The following is an 18,574-nucleotide window of genomic DNA, read 5'->3' as shown; positions in this document are numbered from 1 at the left end:
TATTTATAAATATACAAATGCATTTATATTTATCAAATTTCATGCGATTTATTTGTGCGTGGTGCCCAAGCAAAATGGGTGTCCTCCCTAGGCAAAATCGACGTTTTGGACGTGACGGTGCAGTCTGTTTTGTCATCCGGGGTCGCTCGGATGAATTCATCGATTTGCGTGTCAATTTTCTCGTGTCGAAAATATGTATCCCGGACGCGTTGACGTGACCCAATTTGTCATCGGAGGTCCTCCGGAAAAGTTCGCATTTTGACCCCTCCTCTAGGCTTAATTGAAGTCCGATTTCGTGCAACTCAGTGAATTTTGTGCACTTGGTGTGTGTGTGTGACGAAAAGGTCATGACGATGTTTCCTAAGGCTTGGAGTCCTATAAGTCTGTAAGAATTCCTTTTGGGTTTTCTCATGCCGGTTTCACTCTTCTAGGTGCTAGAAGTTGACACCACACGCGCGAAACCACAAGAGAGGACAGAAGTAGGTCGAACTAAAATGAGGCGGGTCCCATTTCTAAGGTTCTAAGATAGTCGAAGGGAGATCCCTAAAGCTAGATCCTAAATCCTAAGAGAAAGACTAGACCTCACTAAAAATGAGGTCAACAGTTTGTCATGAATCATTCATTTTTTCATTTTCGGTTGTTGTAGTGGTGCCAAGGTCGTGTCAAAAGCGACGGATTTGGTTTGTGAACTTTTTGTAAGGGTCTTTAGCGAGAATTCAAAGAAGAAATGAGGTGATAGGAATAAGAGGGAAGAAGATTTAACAATTTCGGAGAATGGCAAATTGCCGTGAAAGTTGTTTAAAGTATGTTTAGGCTAATCAATTATGTTTTGGGTTAAATTATTTTATGAGTCAAGATATTATGAAATTCTAAGATATTTACAAATTTTAGATTGTTTACTGGAGGATACGAGCTCAAGGAGAGTGTGTAGAAACTAGTCGTTCGGCGGCTCTGTCAATTTTAGGTAAAATAAGCATATGTTTACTTATGAAAATTAATCTTAAACTTTAACTTTTGCTCTATAGATTATTAATATTAACATAAAGGTTATCGCAACTTCCAGTTTATTTTTGAACATTAAGAATATATTATGACAACTGAGGTGAGTAATTATATTTTAAATTACTGTAATCTTCTCTATTTTAAAATATATGTTGATTATGTATATGTTTTAGTTCAGTTAAACTTATATTACAACTGATTCTTCATATTGTTAAATAGAAAAAATATACATGACAGAAAATATAAATAAGATATGCATGAGATGCATGATATGTATGATAGACATGATATGTATGATAAACATGATATGAGAAATATTCATGAGATAACAAATATGAATGATATGAGCTATGCATGATATTCTTGCACTGTAGAATAAGTATGCATGTTAGTAGAACAACGAAGTTGTCTCAGAGAAATATATGTTTTGAATGAAATAGTTTATATATAAATGCTTGTATGTGTATGTTAAGAGGAGTTCACCCCTTATTGCTTTAGGCAGGAGACTCCCGTGTGTCTGCACTCATAGGTTTTTTACCACCTCTGATAATTATGATATTTAAATCACTAACCGTTATACCGACAAGAGAATATTAGCCTGGGACGAGTAGACAGAGCTAACCTTCCCAAACAAATGTGACGTTTAGAACGTTAACCTCTGTGTCGGCGAGAGAATATCGATTAGAGGTAGGTAAGAGTCATTTACCTTAGAAAATTGTGATGCTTAGATCGCTAAGTGTTGCGCCGACGAGATAATATCGGTGAGGGGGTGTGTTAGGTTGTTTTGACGGTGATCCTCAAATATACATAAGTATATGTAAAAAATATAAAATAAAGTAAAATTAAATTAAATACATTTAAAAACTTAAGTATTTTCATTGAGTAAAGGTCATTGATACATGCATTAGTATATTCAAAGATTTCTTGTAGAAATATAAAAAATTAATACATTCCATGATTTCCTATAAATATATGGAAGACCGACATGCATATTAATTTCTTTTTCTTGGGTTATTATTGTTGTTTAGAAATGTATTTACTACTGGGTTATTTTTAGATAACTTATTATGTTGTTTAAATATTTTTTTTAGTTGTAAGCTTATGAACAAGATTAATAGAAGATGTGCAATTATGTATAGGAGATGATAATAACAACGAGAAATGTAAAAACTTCTACTTGTTAATTTAATTTTTTTTAGTGTCTCTTTTATAATTTTTTTAATATTAAATTGTTAGTGATGAAAATAGATTAACAGAGATTTTATTTCCACTATTCAGTCGTCTGCTCCCGTTTTGATTAATTCCAAGCCCAGGCCGGGAAATGTGGTCAATGGGCAATGGAGAGAAAAAACTGGTAAAAATAGAAGGGCTGGTGGAGATAAAATTTTTGGAATTTGCTGATTTTTAGTTGATGGGAGAGAACTTCGTATGGATGGGGAAAGAAAGCAATAGTAAAATTTTGTAATCAGAGTAAGATTATCGGAAATTGCCATTTAAAGTGCAAAAACGACAATAAATTGATGAAAATGAGAGCAAAATAGTTGAATGGTTGTTTTGATACCATTTTGATGTAATATACACAGTTGAATTATAGAAAACATAGGAGATTTAAATAAACACCACAACAAGAGATTCTGATGCAGCCGATGGTTAGTTCTCATTGGTAAGAAAGTTAGGAAGCTAAAATAAGTGCTACAATAATTTTTCATTCAACTCATTATAACATTAATAATTAATAAATTAGGAGCTATTATTAGAAATTGTTTGATAACTAAAAGTCCAAATTACGTTAAGGTTATTATTAGATATACAGCATGAAAATAAGAGATAGTAACAAAAATGATAATTAGTAAAAAAAGTAAATTTTTAATACATTAATAATATTTTATCCGTTATAATCACCCTCAATTGAATGGCAAAGGGCATATTGCATTAGTTCTACCACTTCTTTGTAGTGCATGATGTATGCTGCAAAATTTTCTCCCTCCATCATCATCCCTCTCCTTTCACTCCATTTTAGGTGGTGTTTGATAACATAATTTACATAGGATTTAGTCATGGATTTAGCGTAAATCCAAACATACATAAAAAAATTTAAAATTAAATTCAATGCTCCGTTAAATTGAATTTTTTTTGCGTCTCATCTCTCTTAGGATGTAAATCTGGATATAGTAAATTTAATTATGAGATAGATTTAAGAATTTCTTCTTGCCGTCGCTTGTGCTCTCTTCTCCACCGCACATACTATTGGATTTACTGAATTTGATAAACCCTATTTAACGCAAAGTCGGATTGAAGCCAAACATCACCTTAGTATTCTAATTTTAGCAGAATCGTTTCTATCTATGGTTTGTACTCTGTAGAAAAATTTTGGCTGGAAACAAAGATTCTAAAAGTAATTTGGTGTGATGTGGTCAAGATTCATCTAACTGTAGAAGCAAATATGTTCGAACAATTTTTAACTGTACCCAATTTCTTGCATTGACATGAAAAATTGCTGTTTTTAACTTTATCTCAACAATCAACTTTGTTTTTTTTTCCTTCCTTTTTTGATTGTGTATAATGCATATTCATTGTTAAATATGGACAATTTTGGAAAAATGAGCATTCTTTTAATGATAATTCTAGTCAATGGATTTCCAATTCTCTCTTACTTTGCTGCATCCAGCTGTTCACTGTATGCTATAGGTAACATTCCTAGTCTTCCATATACTTCTTTTAGTATCCTTGCTCTACTGTTGAGGATCATGATTAGATCTATTGGAAACCAAACCTTTATACGCTGCCAGGCAAACTTTGAAGGAACTATGATTTAATGTGACAAAAAATGTGAAACTTCTAAGGACTAATTTTTGTAAAGAATATCAAGAGCTATAATTTGTCTGGTTGATATTATCTCAGATGCTTTAATGGTATCATCATTCATGGCATTACTTTTTGGCCGCATGCTTTAATGTTTCATCATTCTACAACTCGAATGCCATTATTTTTTGGCCGCATTTATTGTTAGATTTCTTTTATCTCATCATGAATAGTCAAATTGTTTCTCATTTTTTGCAATTTTCTTTATAATGCAGTGAAGAGCTTGGCTTAAACTTAACAGAAGCAGCATGGGTAAGAAGATTGCCTTCTGCATGAGCAACCCTACTATGCTAATCTGTCTTTTACTCCCGCACTCCATTTGCTAGTTTGTAAACCAGAGCTGATTAGTTTGCCATTATAGTATAGTTGGAAATCATTAATCTAGAAAACACACTATGATTTTGTCATACTTATCGAAATAACGAGATATATTTGGCATCTTGATTTTAATTTATTTTGTAATTATATGTGTTTGAAATCAGATAATGTTAAAATGTATGCTCATTTTGACTTTTTTTGTGTCAATATGCCTTTCACGGGTTCACATTAATTTTAATATATATATATTTTAATTTTAACTTTATCAAAATAGATGTTTCTTCATGTTCTTTATAAGTTTATGATAATTGAGATGATTTTTTTTTTATGTGTAATCACCTTCTTAGCTTCTAAATTTTTGCCTAAGAATTATTGTAATTTTTTATAATATAATTGTAGAATTTTGACGGTGATTTTGTATATTGTTGTGTTGTTAAAACCCATTGTGCTACATATTATTAACGTTAAATTTGGCAATGTATGCTTTGCATTAGGTGCATGAGGTTTCTTTCCTATGATTGCTAAATCTAACTTATCTTTACATGATTGTGTTATGACAAAGCCTAAGGGTCATTTAGTCCACTAGTCTATGGGCAATTTAGTCATTTATTATTGTTTAGTATATATAGGGCATAAGAGTTTTAGGGTTAGGGTTATGTATTAGATTGAGGCTTTGAATTTTAGAGTTAGGTTTTGGGAGAGATTTTATACCTCTCGAATTGTAGGATTGGGAGAGTTTAACTTTCAAATTGTAGATACTTGTTTTTATACATTCGTGTTAAGTTGTTTGTTATTCATAAAATATTTTGTGCCTTAAGTTCGATGAAATATTGTCTCTGGTTCCTCTCAAATGGTATCAGGACATCAATATGGGAAAAATAAGGGAAATCCAACTCACACAAGATCGACCGGTCTAGCAGGGAAGGATGACATGATCACGTCACTAGCACAAAAATGATGATGGGATTGTGGTGTGCGGTAAAGTTTCAATTAGAGCTCCGTAGGACGCCAAAAATCGTGTAGGATGCCGAAAATTGTGATGCAGTTGTGATTAGAGCTCGCAAGGAAACAATAGTCGGATCTCGGCGTAGGGTGCCCCACCTATGTAGTCGTGATTTGAGCGTGTTGAGGACGGGATTGCGACTTACATAGGCCAAAACTTCATCTTTCTCTTCTTTCCACTCCGTCTTGGCGTATAATCGCAATCAAAGCTAGTTGGGAAGGCTCCGACAGAATTGCGACCTATAAAAGCTCCATAACTCTCATCTTTTTCATATTTCCACTTTGTCCTTGCGACACGGTCCCGATTAGAGCCAGTTGAGGAAGAACACGTAGGGATCTAGGCGAGAACTGAGAAGCAAGCTCTACATCAGTCTTGCTCTAGTGGTGATACTGTAACGGTTTGGACGATCTTGGAAGCCGGGGACAGATCACTGACTTACGATCTCGTGGCACATACACGACTCAGACTCCATGGGAAGCCATCGACGAGATTTCAACATATAATAGTTCCTATTTCATAATTGAGATGTTATGGTTATAATGGCGGTCAAGAAAGTGGATTTTGAAGGAAAACTAGAGAAAGAGATGAGACACATAAGTGTGTCTCTTGTTCATGGAGGAGTGGTTGAAGCAAAGATACACAACCCTGGAAGAAATAATGAAGAAGATTGTGGAGAGTCACACAAAATTGTCCCTGCCACCACAAGATTGAGCGGCAGTCTCGGTAATAGACACGAGCGGCAGCAACCAAAAGAATTCATGTGATATTGGTGTTGGGTTGTTGCTTTAGGTGGATTGAGAGTTGCAGTATCTAACGAAGGAATCTAGAACATATTCGATTGACAACATCTGGAGTGAATTGCACGACACATTAAGTTTGGGACAAGCGGCGGTAGGCAAATCAAAATTGCGTGTAATTCTGGGTTGGAGAAGATCGCTTCGAAGAATTTCAACATGGGACTAGGAACCATGGTGGGTGGGGCCCTGGCGGAGGGCTGCATCCAACGGAACCAATGCCTTTTGTTGCAGAAGCCTTTTAGCTGGAGGAAGATTTGAAAGTAATGATGGTAACGAGACAGGCGGAGAGGAACGGAGGAGTTTGTAAGGGATTGATTTGGACATTGTAGAGTGTTCAAATGGGAGACAAGATGGTGGTGCTTTGCAGTTATCCCAGTTTGTGCAAGATGTTGGTGACGCTTAAGGCTATGATGAGGGTGATTCAAGATGCAGAGCTGAGATTTGTGATCAAGTTGCATATCATGAAAGAGACATGATATGGAGTTGGCAGAGTGTATAGGGATCAATAAGCTCTTAGATGAGTTGTTTGGGCTGACGATTTTCTCCCGGATTAACTTGAAGTCAGGGTGCTATCAGATTTAGATGCAACTGAAGGATGTGCACAAAATGACATTTTAAGGCTACAATAAGCACTGCGAGTTTTTGATTAAATGGAAATGATTGCCAGATAATGACGTCATGTGAGAGTCATACGACTTGATCAAACAAGAAATTTTTCTACCTTGGGGACAAGATGTCCTCAAGTTGTCTTTTTGGGAGGAGAGTATTATTATGACGGTGTCTAAAGGCTATTTAGTCTTTAATAGCCTAAGGGAAATTTAGTCATTTACCTTTATTTTGGTTTAATATAAATAGGACATAATAGTTTATGGTTAGGGTTATGTATGATATTTGGATTTGGAATCTTTGGGTTAGGGTTTAGGAGAGATTTTCTACCTCTTGAATTATAAGATTTGGGAGTATACCTCTCAAATTGTATGTGTTTTTCCTTATGCATTCGTGTTGAGTTGTTTGTTGTTTGTTTTTTGTGCAATAAAATATTTTGTGCCCTAAGTTCAATGAAAAATCATCTTCGGCTCCTATTAGATTGTAATGGGATTAGTGCTCTTTCTGGGATTGTGTTGCCTCTCATAGGACTATAGTGACTGCCATAATGCGTGCTTCCTGCTATTATTTCGTAGGAACAAGTTGCCTTTGTTCCGGGCCGCTCTATATCGAATCGTTCTCTTCTTGCGCAAGAGGTGATAAACAAATTCAAAACTCTAAGGCCACTTTGGGACTTATGGCGCTCAAAATTGATTTGTAACAGGCCTATGACCGGATGAGTTGGGTTTCCCTATGGGAGGTGTTGAAGAGAATGAGATTTCATATTACTTTCACCAATTGGGTTTTACAATGAACATGTAGGCCTCAATTTGTTCTCCTTATCAATAAGCAGTGGCCGCCTTGGATACAAGCGGAGTGTGGTTTTCAACAAGTTTGCCCGCTATCGCCATATTTGTTTATCCTATGTTCTGAACTTCTTTCTCCAGGTCTGATCCAACAAGCAGGAAATATTGGGATTCAAGTTAGAAGATCAGGCCCCTGGCTTTCCCATCTCCTCTATGCTGACGATGTGCTCCTTTTTGCCGAAGCTTCGACTACGTAGGCTAAAGTTATTATGGAGACCAACTCAAATTATTGTGAGTGGACGGGACAACGGATTAACAAACACAAACTCTATGATTTTATTCAATAAAGCCATTCCCATGTGGAAGAAAAGAAAGCTTCCTAAATTGTTGAATTTTCATAAAGTTGAGGAATTGCAGTATCTGGGCATCCAGCTTTGTCTTCAATGGGCCACTAAAGCTGATTACGGCAAGCTTCTTGCTAGTGCTGCCACTAAGCTTAATTCTTGGTGGGTACAGTTCCACCTCACCGCTTGAAGAATGAATTACGCTTCTCAATTTGGCTTATCATGTGCTCCATATTTACCTGCTTACACATACTGAAGTGCCAAAAAGTGTTTTGGCCGATCTGGAAAAGAATGCCCGCCATTTTTTATGGGGGAAGGGTCATGGGAGAAGAGGGCTTCACTATGTTGCGTGGCAGGTTCTAAGTAAACCAACTAAAGCTGGCGGCTTGGGTTTCCATGCAGCTGAGGATTGGAAGGGATCCTACGGACTAGCTGGCTTGGAATTTCCTAACCCAAACTAATTCGCTTCTCCACAGATTTTTGGCTCATAATTACAGTAATGATCTTATGGATGACCAGAAAAAATTCGGTGATTCCACTGCCTGGAACATTCTCAGGGATGGTGCAAAATGCTTCAACAAGATTTTCTAATGGAAAGTTTCGAATGGGGAGCGCATTAACTTCCTGTCGCAAAAATGAATTCTGGATAGACAGTTGGATCAATGGCCCACTTTTGTTAGCATGGAAATTGATGAGCAATCCAAAGTTTCAGATCTGATTACCGATAATACATGAAATACTGAGAAAATCCAACAGCATTTTGGGTTGGAGCTTTGCAGGATTATTGTCAACAGCCCTTTGCTAAGGGACCAACCGAATGACACTCCTGAATTGTGCAAGCAGCTCTCCGGTAATACTATTACAGCTAATGTGGATCAGGTGGAATTCAGTTGTCTTCAGGCTTCACATGTGCGACTCGCAAGACTTAAACTTCGGCCTAGGGAGAGAATATTTTGTGGTGGCTCCGCCTTGACACTCTTCCTACTAAAGATTAGCTGGCCTTGCATGGCTTATTCGATTTGCATCAATGCCCATGGGGCTGTTAAGGTGTGGAGAACACTAACCATGCTACTATTAACTGCTCATTCTTAGTGGCTGTGCTGGATAAACTTCGGACTTGGGGTTTCAGCATCCCTATTTATCATAGCCAAACCATCACTAACAGGCGCATTTCTTTGGCAAGGCTCCACTGTAATGCAGTTTACGTCTGTTGACAGACGAGGAATGCCAAAAAGCACACTAAACCCCACGGCAGTCCGACAACGGTTGCTTTCAACCTTCTCGAAGTCCTATCCGACCCTTACTTTCCTTCACTACCAAACCATTGGGGTGTTAATCAGCCAGGCCGGCTGTGTACATCTTCAAGTTGCACGCCACCACACTCACACCCCACCCCTAAAGTGAACGTTGATGGAAATCTTCTTCCATCTGACCTTGCTGTGGTTGGTATCATTATACGAGATGAGATGGGGCATGTTATTACTGCTGCGGGACACAAGTTCACACATTGTGACAACTCCTATGTGGAAATGAAGGCTATCTTATCTATCCAGGCACTTCTTGAGGAATGGATGTTTGAAGGCAAGTGTGTTATCATTGAAAGAGATAATTCAGATGTTATCAACCTTTTCAAAGTACGATGAGCAAGAATGAGTGGCAACTCCAATTTCTCAATAATCCAAACATTGGTTTGTTGCTTCAATTTAAGCAAGTTTTGTTCCTTCATACATACAGGTATAGCAATATAGCAGCCCATACTTGCGCAAAAATGGCTTTAGATAGTGATTTTCTTTTACACCATGTAAATCCTATTGATCCTCTTTTTGGTCTTACTAGAGGATAGTGCACACATTGTAAGGTGCCGATATTTTGTAATCTTCTTTATTATTTAATGCAAAATGCATGCCCTTAAAAAAAATTGTTGCTTTTCTTACGGGTTCAATTTTACAAGATTGGGATGGAAGACTTCCACCTATTCTTCTAGTTAAATTGTCAATTTTCTTAATAGTTTTAGGCATGGATTTTTTTTTAATCAAATTGAGTTTGAATTTGATGGTTATTTAGAATCAAATTAAGTTAAATTTATGGTAGCTATATCTACAAAGCTGGGGATGTTGAGTCTTTAAATAAATGTTTGAAGGCGTATAATTAATGTCTAAATGAAATTTCTTTCTCTACTTTCAAATCTTCTTTTGTAAGTTGGATGAATAATCCATTCGAGCATAATACAAATGTGACTATCTAATCTTGGGAGAAGTCATCTCTTTGTACAAGCATATGATTTGGCTTTTTTACTTTAGTAAATTATTTTTTGATCAATATTTTTGTAATATAGATAGTCTTGGCTTGATAGTGTTCTTTGTTTTGTCTAAAGTGGTAATATGTTGATTAAATTATAATTACTCATTGAGTTTGCATAGTTCATATTTCCTAATTTTTTTCATATTAAATCGATTATTTCATTGTTGTTTGGGTTCTAATTCTTATATTTACTGCTTTGTATTCAGAAAAAAAAATTTTGCATGTTTAATTGTTTGTGATCCTTAAATCTTAGTTTTCTTTTGTGATCTGCATGCAATGCATCATTCTAATTGCATCAAGAAAACCCTAACCCTAAACTGACTTGTGTCAAATTTATTTTGAGCTTATGATTGCATAGTTCATATTTCCTAATTTTTTCATATTAAATCGATTATTTCATTGTTGTTTGGGTTTTAATTCTTATATTTACTGCTTTGTATTTAGAAAAAAAATAAAATTTTGCATGTTTAATTGTTTGTGATCTGTAAATCATAGTTTTCTTTTGTGATTTGCATGCAATGCATCATTCTAGTTGCATTAAAAAAAAATCCTAACCCTAAACTGACTTGTGTCAAATTATTATTTGAGCTTATGATTACATATTATGCCAACAATAAATATAAGACATTAAATGGGTCTATCAAAAAATTAATAAATTCAGAAATATATGCAATAATAGGTAAGTTATAGTTCTAGTCAACAACATTTTAACTATTGTGAGGTTATAAATTACGTTCTACACTCAAATGGGGGTTAAGTTCTTGGATAAATATCAATTTGGAATAATGATTTTGAATTTATTTCCTTAAATATAATAGGTCAATTCTCAAATAATTGAACGTGTTAAATTAATATCAGTGGGACTCACTCAATCATTTTGGAGAATTGTTGCCACAAAGTTGTTTTTAGTTAATAAGAACTATAAACTCAAAGAGCAAACTTGTCATTTGATGAATATAAGTATCAACTGTAAGATCAATCATATAATTGTAATAAATATGAATACGGTGTGTTTTTGTATCGAGCGAGGTTTATGGGCCTTATAACTAAGCATTATATCCTTAGATTATTTTGCTACTATTTTTTATTTCATTAGAAGTCTTAAGCAAAAATTTGAAATGAACCATGTTAATACTTCATTTCAACCATTGAGTTTTGAGGAATGTGGCAAGCTTATGCTTTAAAGATGCTCATGTGCTTATTATGTGATTTCTGTCCTTCTCAATGATTTGCAATTTCGGGAAAGAAACCCAAAGTATAGTAGAGTTCGTATCATAGTGATGCCGAAGTGCCCTGCGTCGGACATGGATGTGAGCCACGCAAATCTTGCGAGTGCGGGAGATAGTGAGACAAGCTGATCACTCTCGATTTTTTTTTTTTTTTTTTTTTTTTTTTTTTTTTCCTATTCTCCTTCATTCATTTTTATCATTTTGTATTTGTGAGTTGTAGATTTTAGAAGGGAGTTTTTTATGTGTTTTGTTTAGGACAGTCGTCAGAGTCTATTGTTTTCCCTTTGAGGGCTCTATCCAAGGGATTGGGTGGTGCTCCAACTGTATTTCTCTCCCAATGTGATGAATATCATTCCAATCCCATTCTACATCTTCCATGCGACGCTTTTGGCTACCCTCTACCGTTGCAGCGTCCCCTGAAGAACTTTCATTTGCTATTTTTCACCTCAATTTTCCAATTTTAGCCCTTTCTCGCTGCTATCACCCCAAACAACCACTCCTTGTTGTCCTCCAATCCACAACCCTTCTGCCATGCTGTCTAAGCCCCTCTACTTCGCTGCCAACGCGATTCGTTCCCTCCTTTTGTTGTCCCAATCACTCACGACCCATTTCAGCTACCTATCTTTGCTTTCTAACCACATAGCTGACCTACAATACCAGTGGATTGAGCCTTAGTGTGAGTTTGTGTCGTGTTTGTTGTAACTTTCTTTTCAAGTGTGTTTGATTGTAACCCTTTATTTGCTTTAAGTAAAAATATTTGTTTTTCCTATTATGGTTTATGTTAACTCTGTTATCATTTGTATCATAGCTAGCCTAATCCCTAAACCCTAAACCCTAAACCCTAAACCCTGATATGAGTTAACTCTGATATGCGCTATTGAAAAGATGAGCAATGACATAGTAGACACTGAAGAAGATGAAAACACAAATGAGTTTTAGATTCTAACTGATGAGGAAGAAATACACGTAGCTTTAGTTGAGACCATGAGAGAGGCTCTAATAGTATTAGCATTGGTGGTCCAAGATGGTCCTAAGTTCGAGAAACCTACACCAGACACATGGTAATCTCAAATAAATAAATTTCATACTTTTTCAGATAGATAATGTACTTCTTAAGTTACCCCTCCTAAAGGAGATATAACTTGTTAGAGCTGAGACTTTTTTGTCATTTCTGGAAGACTGAAGTTATTTGGGTATTAGAATCAATTCAGCAATATTCCCACTGATGGATGAACCTCAACATTGGAATTTGTCTTAAGATATTTGAGGACAAGAACATCCTACAGTGGGATCTAGGTCCTTTCCAAGAAGAATAATAGGCCTCTTCTGAGTGGTTATACTTCAGTGTGTTCCAACATGCAACAAATTCCAGTCTAGAGTTAGTTCCTCTATATGAAGTTGTTTATCGAGTGTGCTCAGTTGAGTATGAGAAGTGGAAGAAACAAAGTAAATATTTAATGGCTCAAGAGTTACTTTGTGAAATTTTACATTGATATGCAGCTCCAGCTCAGATTGTACCATAAGGGATGAGTATTTATTCTATTCGGATGTGTTTTAGAATGACAATGCCTACAAGATTTACATATAAGGAGATTATGCCATTTCCACTATCTTCAACTCGATCAATTTGATGCCATAACAAGGGGAGATAGAAGCTTCTACGGATGAGATCGCTGCTTTTTCTATCCCCGGGAGACTAACACTGGACGAAACACACTACCACGATCGTCTTGTGATTCGTGAAGTCCTGCGATGGAGAGTGGCTCCCTTTTTCATACCTATACCAAATTGTTCCATGTTTTTCTCATGCTATTGAGTCGGTCGGTTATCATGAGCCACCCATAGTTATCCTATTTATATATATTTATGTTTTTGATGTTTTAGGGTTAGTATATGCCTTTGCTTATGTCGAGGCAGCCGCCAACGTTTCTTTCCCTTTTTAAGGGCTGTATTTGATGGTTTGAGTGGAGCTCCAGCTGTATCTCGCTCCTGAGATAATAATTATATTCTCTATCTTTGGTACTAGTCACATTAATTATTGACCATTTTATGACCTAGTTAGGAGAGTAGTTGTTTTATATTTGAATTATGTTAAGAAAGGTGGAGATGACCTAAATAAACTTAGGCAGGTTGTATAAAAAGGATCTTAATTTATTAGAATTAAATAATATTATGACACTCAATAAGACAAAGAAGAAAAATGATTCATGTAGCCAACCCCACTTAGTGGATAAAGGCTTGTCATTGTTGTTGTTGACGCTGTTCCTTGAAGCTTGATCTTGTAACGGTGGATGGGTTCACTTTAAGGTAATTGGGTCACCGACTTCACTTAAGTTTTTAATATACTTTAGGATATCTTTATTGTTGATTTGCAATTTTAAGCTTGATTTGAAGCAATTTAGCTCACTCTAACTCTAAAATAAAATTATTAGCCCTCCCCACCTCCCTCCTCAAAAAGATACTTTGTTCTCAAGTTGGGAAAAAAATGAAACTATTTCTCTTTTGCCACCATAACTGTATCTATTTATTCATTCTTTGCTTCATCGTCTCGCACTTTGAGAACTTGTAATCTTCGATCGTTGCCACTGTATCATAGGATAAACTTCACTAACACCAATATCCCCATGGCTTTCTTATCTCGAATCTTTCTCTGTAAGACGCTCCGGTCAGGTTTCAATATTCGTGTCTCGTGCAACGTCCCTTTGGGCTTCAACTGTCTGAACTTTTGGCATCGTCGTGGTTGCAGCAGTTTCGTACGATGCTTCATCTGTGTTGTTTCTGTTGACTTTTTTCATTTGGTTTTTATCTTCAACCATCTGGCTTGCTCCATCATTTCCCTCAAACCCCACTGTCTTAGTAGTCAGAATGTTGGTTGTATGTCGAGCTTTAAACCCTTCATGAAATTGCCCTCCAATCCTGCTTTGAAAATCTCCCACAATCGTCCCGACTATAGTTTAAATCTCTCCTTATATTCCATGACCGTCCCCTTCTATGTTAAGACATAGAATTGCTTGTTTGTCTCCTTCCTGAAGAGCTCGAAAATGTTCCAACAAACAATCTCATAATTCAACCCACGAACGAACTGGGTATTCAACCTCCCTCCACTGAAATCAAGCTATGTTCTTCCTCTCCAAACACAATCTTGTCGCCATGAGTTTCTCATCTCTATCTAGCTTATTCACCGTGAAGTATCGCTCTGCCCGATACACCCACTTATGTATGTCTTCCCCCCTCAAAGATTGGCATCTTCAACTTCCTAACTCTAACATCTCCACCCCAACTTGCTCTTCCTCTGGTATGTCCCCCCAAGTATCTTGGGTAGAACTCTCTCCTTCGGTTATAGGCATACCCAACTCTCGATTCCCTCATTCCTCCCTCGTGTTCATCTTTGCCCCTTACACCATTCCTCCAATTTTAGGCCCATCCCCGTCCCTCGGAAGTCTTCAGTCCCCCTCCTCTCGGAGTCCTAGGAGGACTCTCTTGTTGGTAGATGATGTCTTCCTCTTTATCTTTTCGTTCGGTCTTCTTCCCTTTTGACCTGGCTAAAGATTCTCTAATTAACCCTTGAATAGGGTTTGCAACTGGAGCAATCGACATGGCATTGGACTGCATCTCCATGAGTTTTTTCATCATCTCCTGTATTTCTCCTGTACTCTCAAATCCATCCTCCATTCGTCTTTCTATGGACGAAAACCTGTCCTCCATGATGACAAACCTTTCTTCCATCCTCGATTTGATTTGACTTGTTTCTTCCTCTAATTTCTTCTCATTTTCTTGGTCGCTATTTCTACCAGAAAAATTTTAGATCACGCAAGAGAAATTACTTAATGATGAAATGTAATCAATGACTTCCAGGTAGCTCTTTTGGTGAATGTATCACTAGTCAGTCGATCTCGTTGATGTTTCCCAGTTACACGAGGCACTGCAGATCACGACTGTATCACATGTGAGGAAAAGAAAATTGTGAGTTTTGGGTCTCGGTAAGCTGCCTCCCCGTTTCTACCTTCCCAAATAGCTCTGATAACGAATATATCATGTAGACACACTTAAGGAAGAAAAAATGGGAGTTTTGGGTCTCTGTAAGCCGTTCCTCGCCGCTATCTTCCCCAGCTAGCTTTGTAGCGACTGGATCGCGTAGACGACACGGGAAGAGGATAGGAAAGGGAGTTTCCGGTCTGTGTTCGCCGCTTCCCAGCTGTTGCCTTCCCTGCTAGGTCTGATCGCAATCGTATCAAATAGAATGTGTTGAAGCAGGAGAGATTGTGAGTTACAGATCTTTGTACGTCGTGATTTTGTTGATGTCGTCATCACAGAAGAATATGAGATTCCTTCGTCACCTTCCCCGCAAGCTATGATCTCGGGGAGAAAAGCTGTGACTTGTCACTGTGAACCGTGATCTTGTAGTCATAGCTGCGATTGCTTTGCACGAGTATGGAGCGAAAGGAGGTGAATTTCGGTCCTAGATTTTCCGCGATTCTTCCCCACGTCGCGATCTAATGTCTTTTGTAAGTTGCAAGCCCTTTGTTGCCTTCTTTGGCGAGCCGCGAGCTCGGCGTTGCCTTCCCCCAAGCTTAAATCATGACTGTATGATGATTCCGAGCACTTCTTCCCAAAATGTTGCTCTGATACCAAGTATTTATGATTCAACATAGAAATCAGCACAATTTTTTTGTAGAAATTAGAGCAGACACAATTTTTCTGTATTAATTCATACAACTCAACAAGAATACAAATATAAACACCTACAATTCGAGAGGTAGACGTTCTCTCCGAATTCCTATAGTTTGAGAGGTAGGAAATCTCTCCCAAACCCTAGACCTATGACTCACAACTCAATTTCATGCATAAATCTAACCCTAAACATAACAAGGCTATTTATACCCAACAATAATAATAATAAACGACTAAATTGCCCTTAGACGTATAAAAGACAAATTTGCCCTTATGCTAAGTGCCCTCGGGACAGACCCACTCAAGCTTGGATATTGTAACAATTGTAATGGATTTGATCGGAGGATCCTACGAGAGCTGTTGTGAGCAGGCAGACCTTGTTTGAGTATTTTGAGAAGTTTTTCTGTTTGATTTGTATTTGAAAATCAAGCTTAATATGTTTTTGACATTTTTGTCGGGAGGCGGACAATGAGATGTCTTGTAACTGAAGCTAAAAAAATTTAGTTCTATTGTTTATATGAATAATTTATTGATTTGTGGTCACTAATTTCATTCTGGTTGAAAGTCTATGAAGGGATGAATGCTCATAATTTTTTTTTTCTAATAATAAGCAAATAAGCAATATTTATATTGTGTAATTGAAAGCGAATAATAAGGCAAATTCATCTTCATTTAATTCATCTATCTCTCCCCTTTCACCTAGAAAAGGTTTTGGATCATATTTTGTGGGAAATTTACAGCTTGTTTGAGAATATTCATTCTGGGGTACGAAAGAATATAACTCAAAAGGTTTACTGATTATAAATATATGAGCTTTGAAAGGATATGTGCTTAAGTCTAACAAAGATGTTTTGTGCCGAATAGTTTTCTGAAATCTTGATTCAAATTTCTCTACTACTGAAGTGCCATATCAGCATAAAATAAACTATCACTGCCAACTTTATCTGCCACACTGGCTTTTATGCTGGACGTATCATTATATATATATTTTAACTTTAAAGCTTTCTTAGATGTTGGACATCAATGTGACATATTAGTGCTTTTTTTTTCTTGAGCTGGACACATTCAAATCCCAATCTTCATGATGCACTTCTGCTTTCTACTGCAGGTCTCAATACTGCCTCCTTTGGGTTCAATTCTGGTCACATCTTTTGCGGCATTATTCGCTGACAACTTGATCTCCAATGGAGTTGAAACTACAATTGTAAGTAATAATATGAATGTCAATTATTTATTTCAATATCATTCGTACTTTTTTTTTCTAGAGTAACCATATTTTTTGGTTATTAGAAATTTTTTTTCTCTTGTGGTTTTAAAAATGTTTCAGGCAAAAGCTTTGGTTATTAATTTAAATACTATCCATGCAGCATGCTTTCTATGTTATGGTGCTTGGAAGGCTGATGTGCATGTCTCTAAACCACCCTGAAACTTAAATATACTACAGAATGATTATCACGCCCCTAAATGGGTCAGCTTGGTTATGAATCAGTATATGTGTAACCAATTGGAATGGACGAACTGTGTCTTGTTTTCGTAAGTTTCAAGTAGCTGTTATGTTTTTTTAATGTTACAGTGCAGCTTTGTGATGTCAATTCTTCTCTTTATATAATTTGTTTACAAGTTGGTTTTATATGCATGCATATCGTTGGCTGCAATGATATGCTAACTTTACACGCTCCAGTACAACATTGTATAGACACAAGGTTTCCACTTATCTCAAAAAAGCAGAACAATGAGAGATTTTGGAGCATGATGAATAAATGTGAAATATGATCATATTAAGAGGAAAGGGCAGGTAACAAAGATTCATGGAGTTAGGCAACTAGGCCTTTGTGGAGACATATAAAGATGAAAATATGTAGAGACGGACAGATATAGAAGGAGATGAATGTGCAATGGAATAACCAGGAGATAAAGTTGAGTGGGGAAGCGATAGATTGAAACTAAAAAAATTCTAAAAAGTTAAAACGAATGTTAGTTAAACCATTTGCATTTTCAAATGTTTTCTATAAAAAAGGTTTTGTGAATAATCTAAGCAGCATTAAGAAAATATTCTAAGGAGGGTGAGGTGGAGGGTGGTTTTGGTACGCACTATGGAGAAGTGGGATCACAGGGAATGCATGATCGCAGGTGATCGAACAAGGCCGCTTGGTTTTCCTATTCCAACCCGATTTTCCTTCTTTTCGGTTTATTTTCAATTTCTTTCTTTTTTGTTCTTTTATTTCATATTTCCTTATTTCTAATTAGATTATTTTCTAATGTGAAACTTTTATATTTTTTATATTAGGGGTTTTGATTTCCACTTTTTTTTTTTTTTTGAGTTTATGAATTTGAGAGATTTGTACCTGAAGCTGTATCTTTTCCTTTTGCAAATGGTGTGTTTGTATCTTTGCTTAAGAACATGTGGTGGAACCCCCTGGACGTCCACGACTCTCCAATTCACCGTCTGAGACTCGCCAACTTGCTGCCCAACTGGCTGTTTTCAGCCTAGCAGCAGTCCAAGCTGCTTTTTCAGCAGGGAAACACTGTTTATCACTTCTGGTTTTCTTGGTTTGCTGTCTATCCGCTCCCAGCAGATTCCAACCACAAAGAAACTCAGTCTTTTCAGCCTCGCTAACCGCCCATATTTTCATTCTTTTGTTACTCAACCATTTTC

General features: G+C 36.6%; 1 protein-coding gene across 3 annotated transcripts in view; it reads left to right on the top strand.

Annotated features, from left to right (window-relative positions):
• LOC110027146 (probable anion transporter 6, chloroplastic) overlaps positions 1-18,574 on the top strand; it is a 141,725-nt gene that overhangs the window by 111,102 nt on the left and 12,049 nt on the right. For 2 of the 3 annotated variants that reach the window (XR_002294305.1, XR_002294304.1), the window contains exons 10-12: positions 4,080-4,116; positions 17,027-17,122; positions 17,286-17,451. Coding sequence is in view for 1 of the 3 variants with exons in the window: in XM_020728457.1 (XP_020584116.1) it covers positions 4,080-4,116; positions 17,027-17,122 (133 nt within the window). In the remaining 2 variants the exon portion in view is untranslated. The remainder of the gene's footprint in view (positions 1-4,079; positions 4,117-17,026; positions 17,123-17,285; positions 17,452-18,574) is intronic. The other variant, XM_020728457.1, reaches the window with a different exon arrangement.

Source organism: Phalaenopsis equestris, unplaced genomic scaffold (genome assembly GCF_001263595.1).
Source record: "Phalaenopsis equestris unplaced genomic scaffold, ASM126359v1 Scaffold000417, whole genome shotgun sequence".
Taxonomy (NCBI): Eukaryota; Viridiplantae; Streptophyta; class Magnoliopsida; order Asparagales; family Orchidaceae; genus Phalaenopsis; species Phalaenopsis equestris.
Note: the sequence above shows the minus strand (reverse complement) of the source record. Positions and strands in the feature narration are given on the sequence as shown.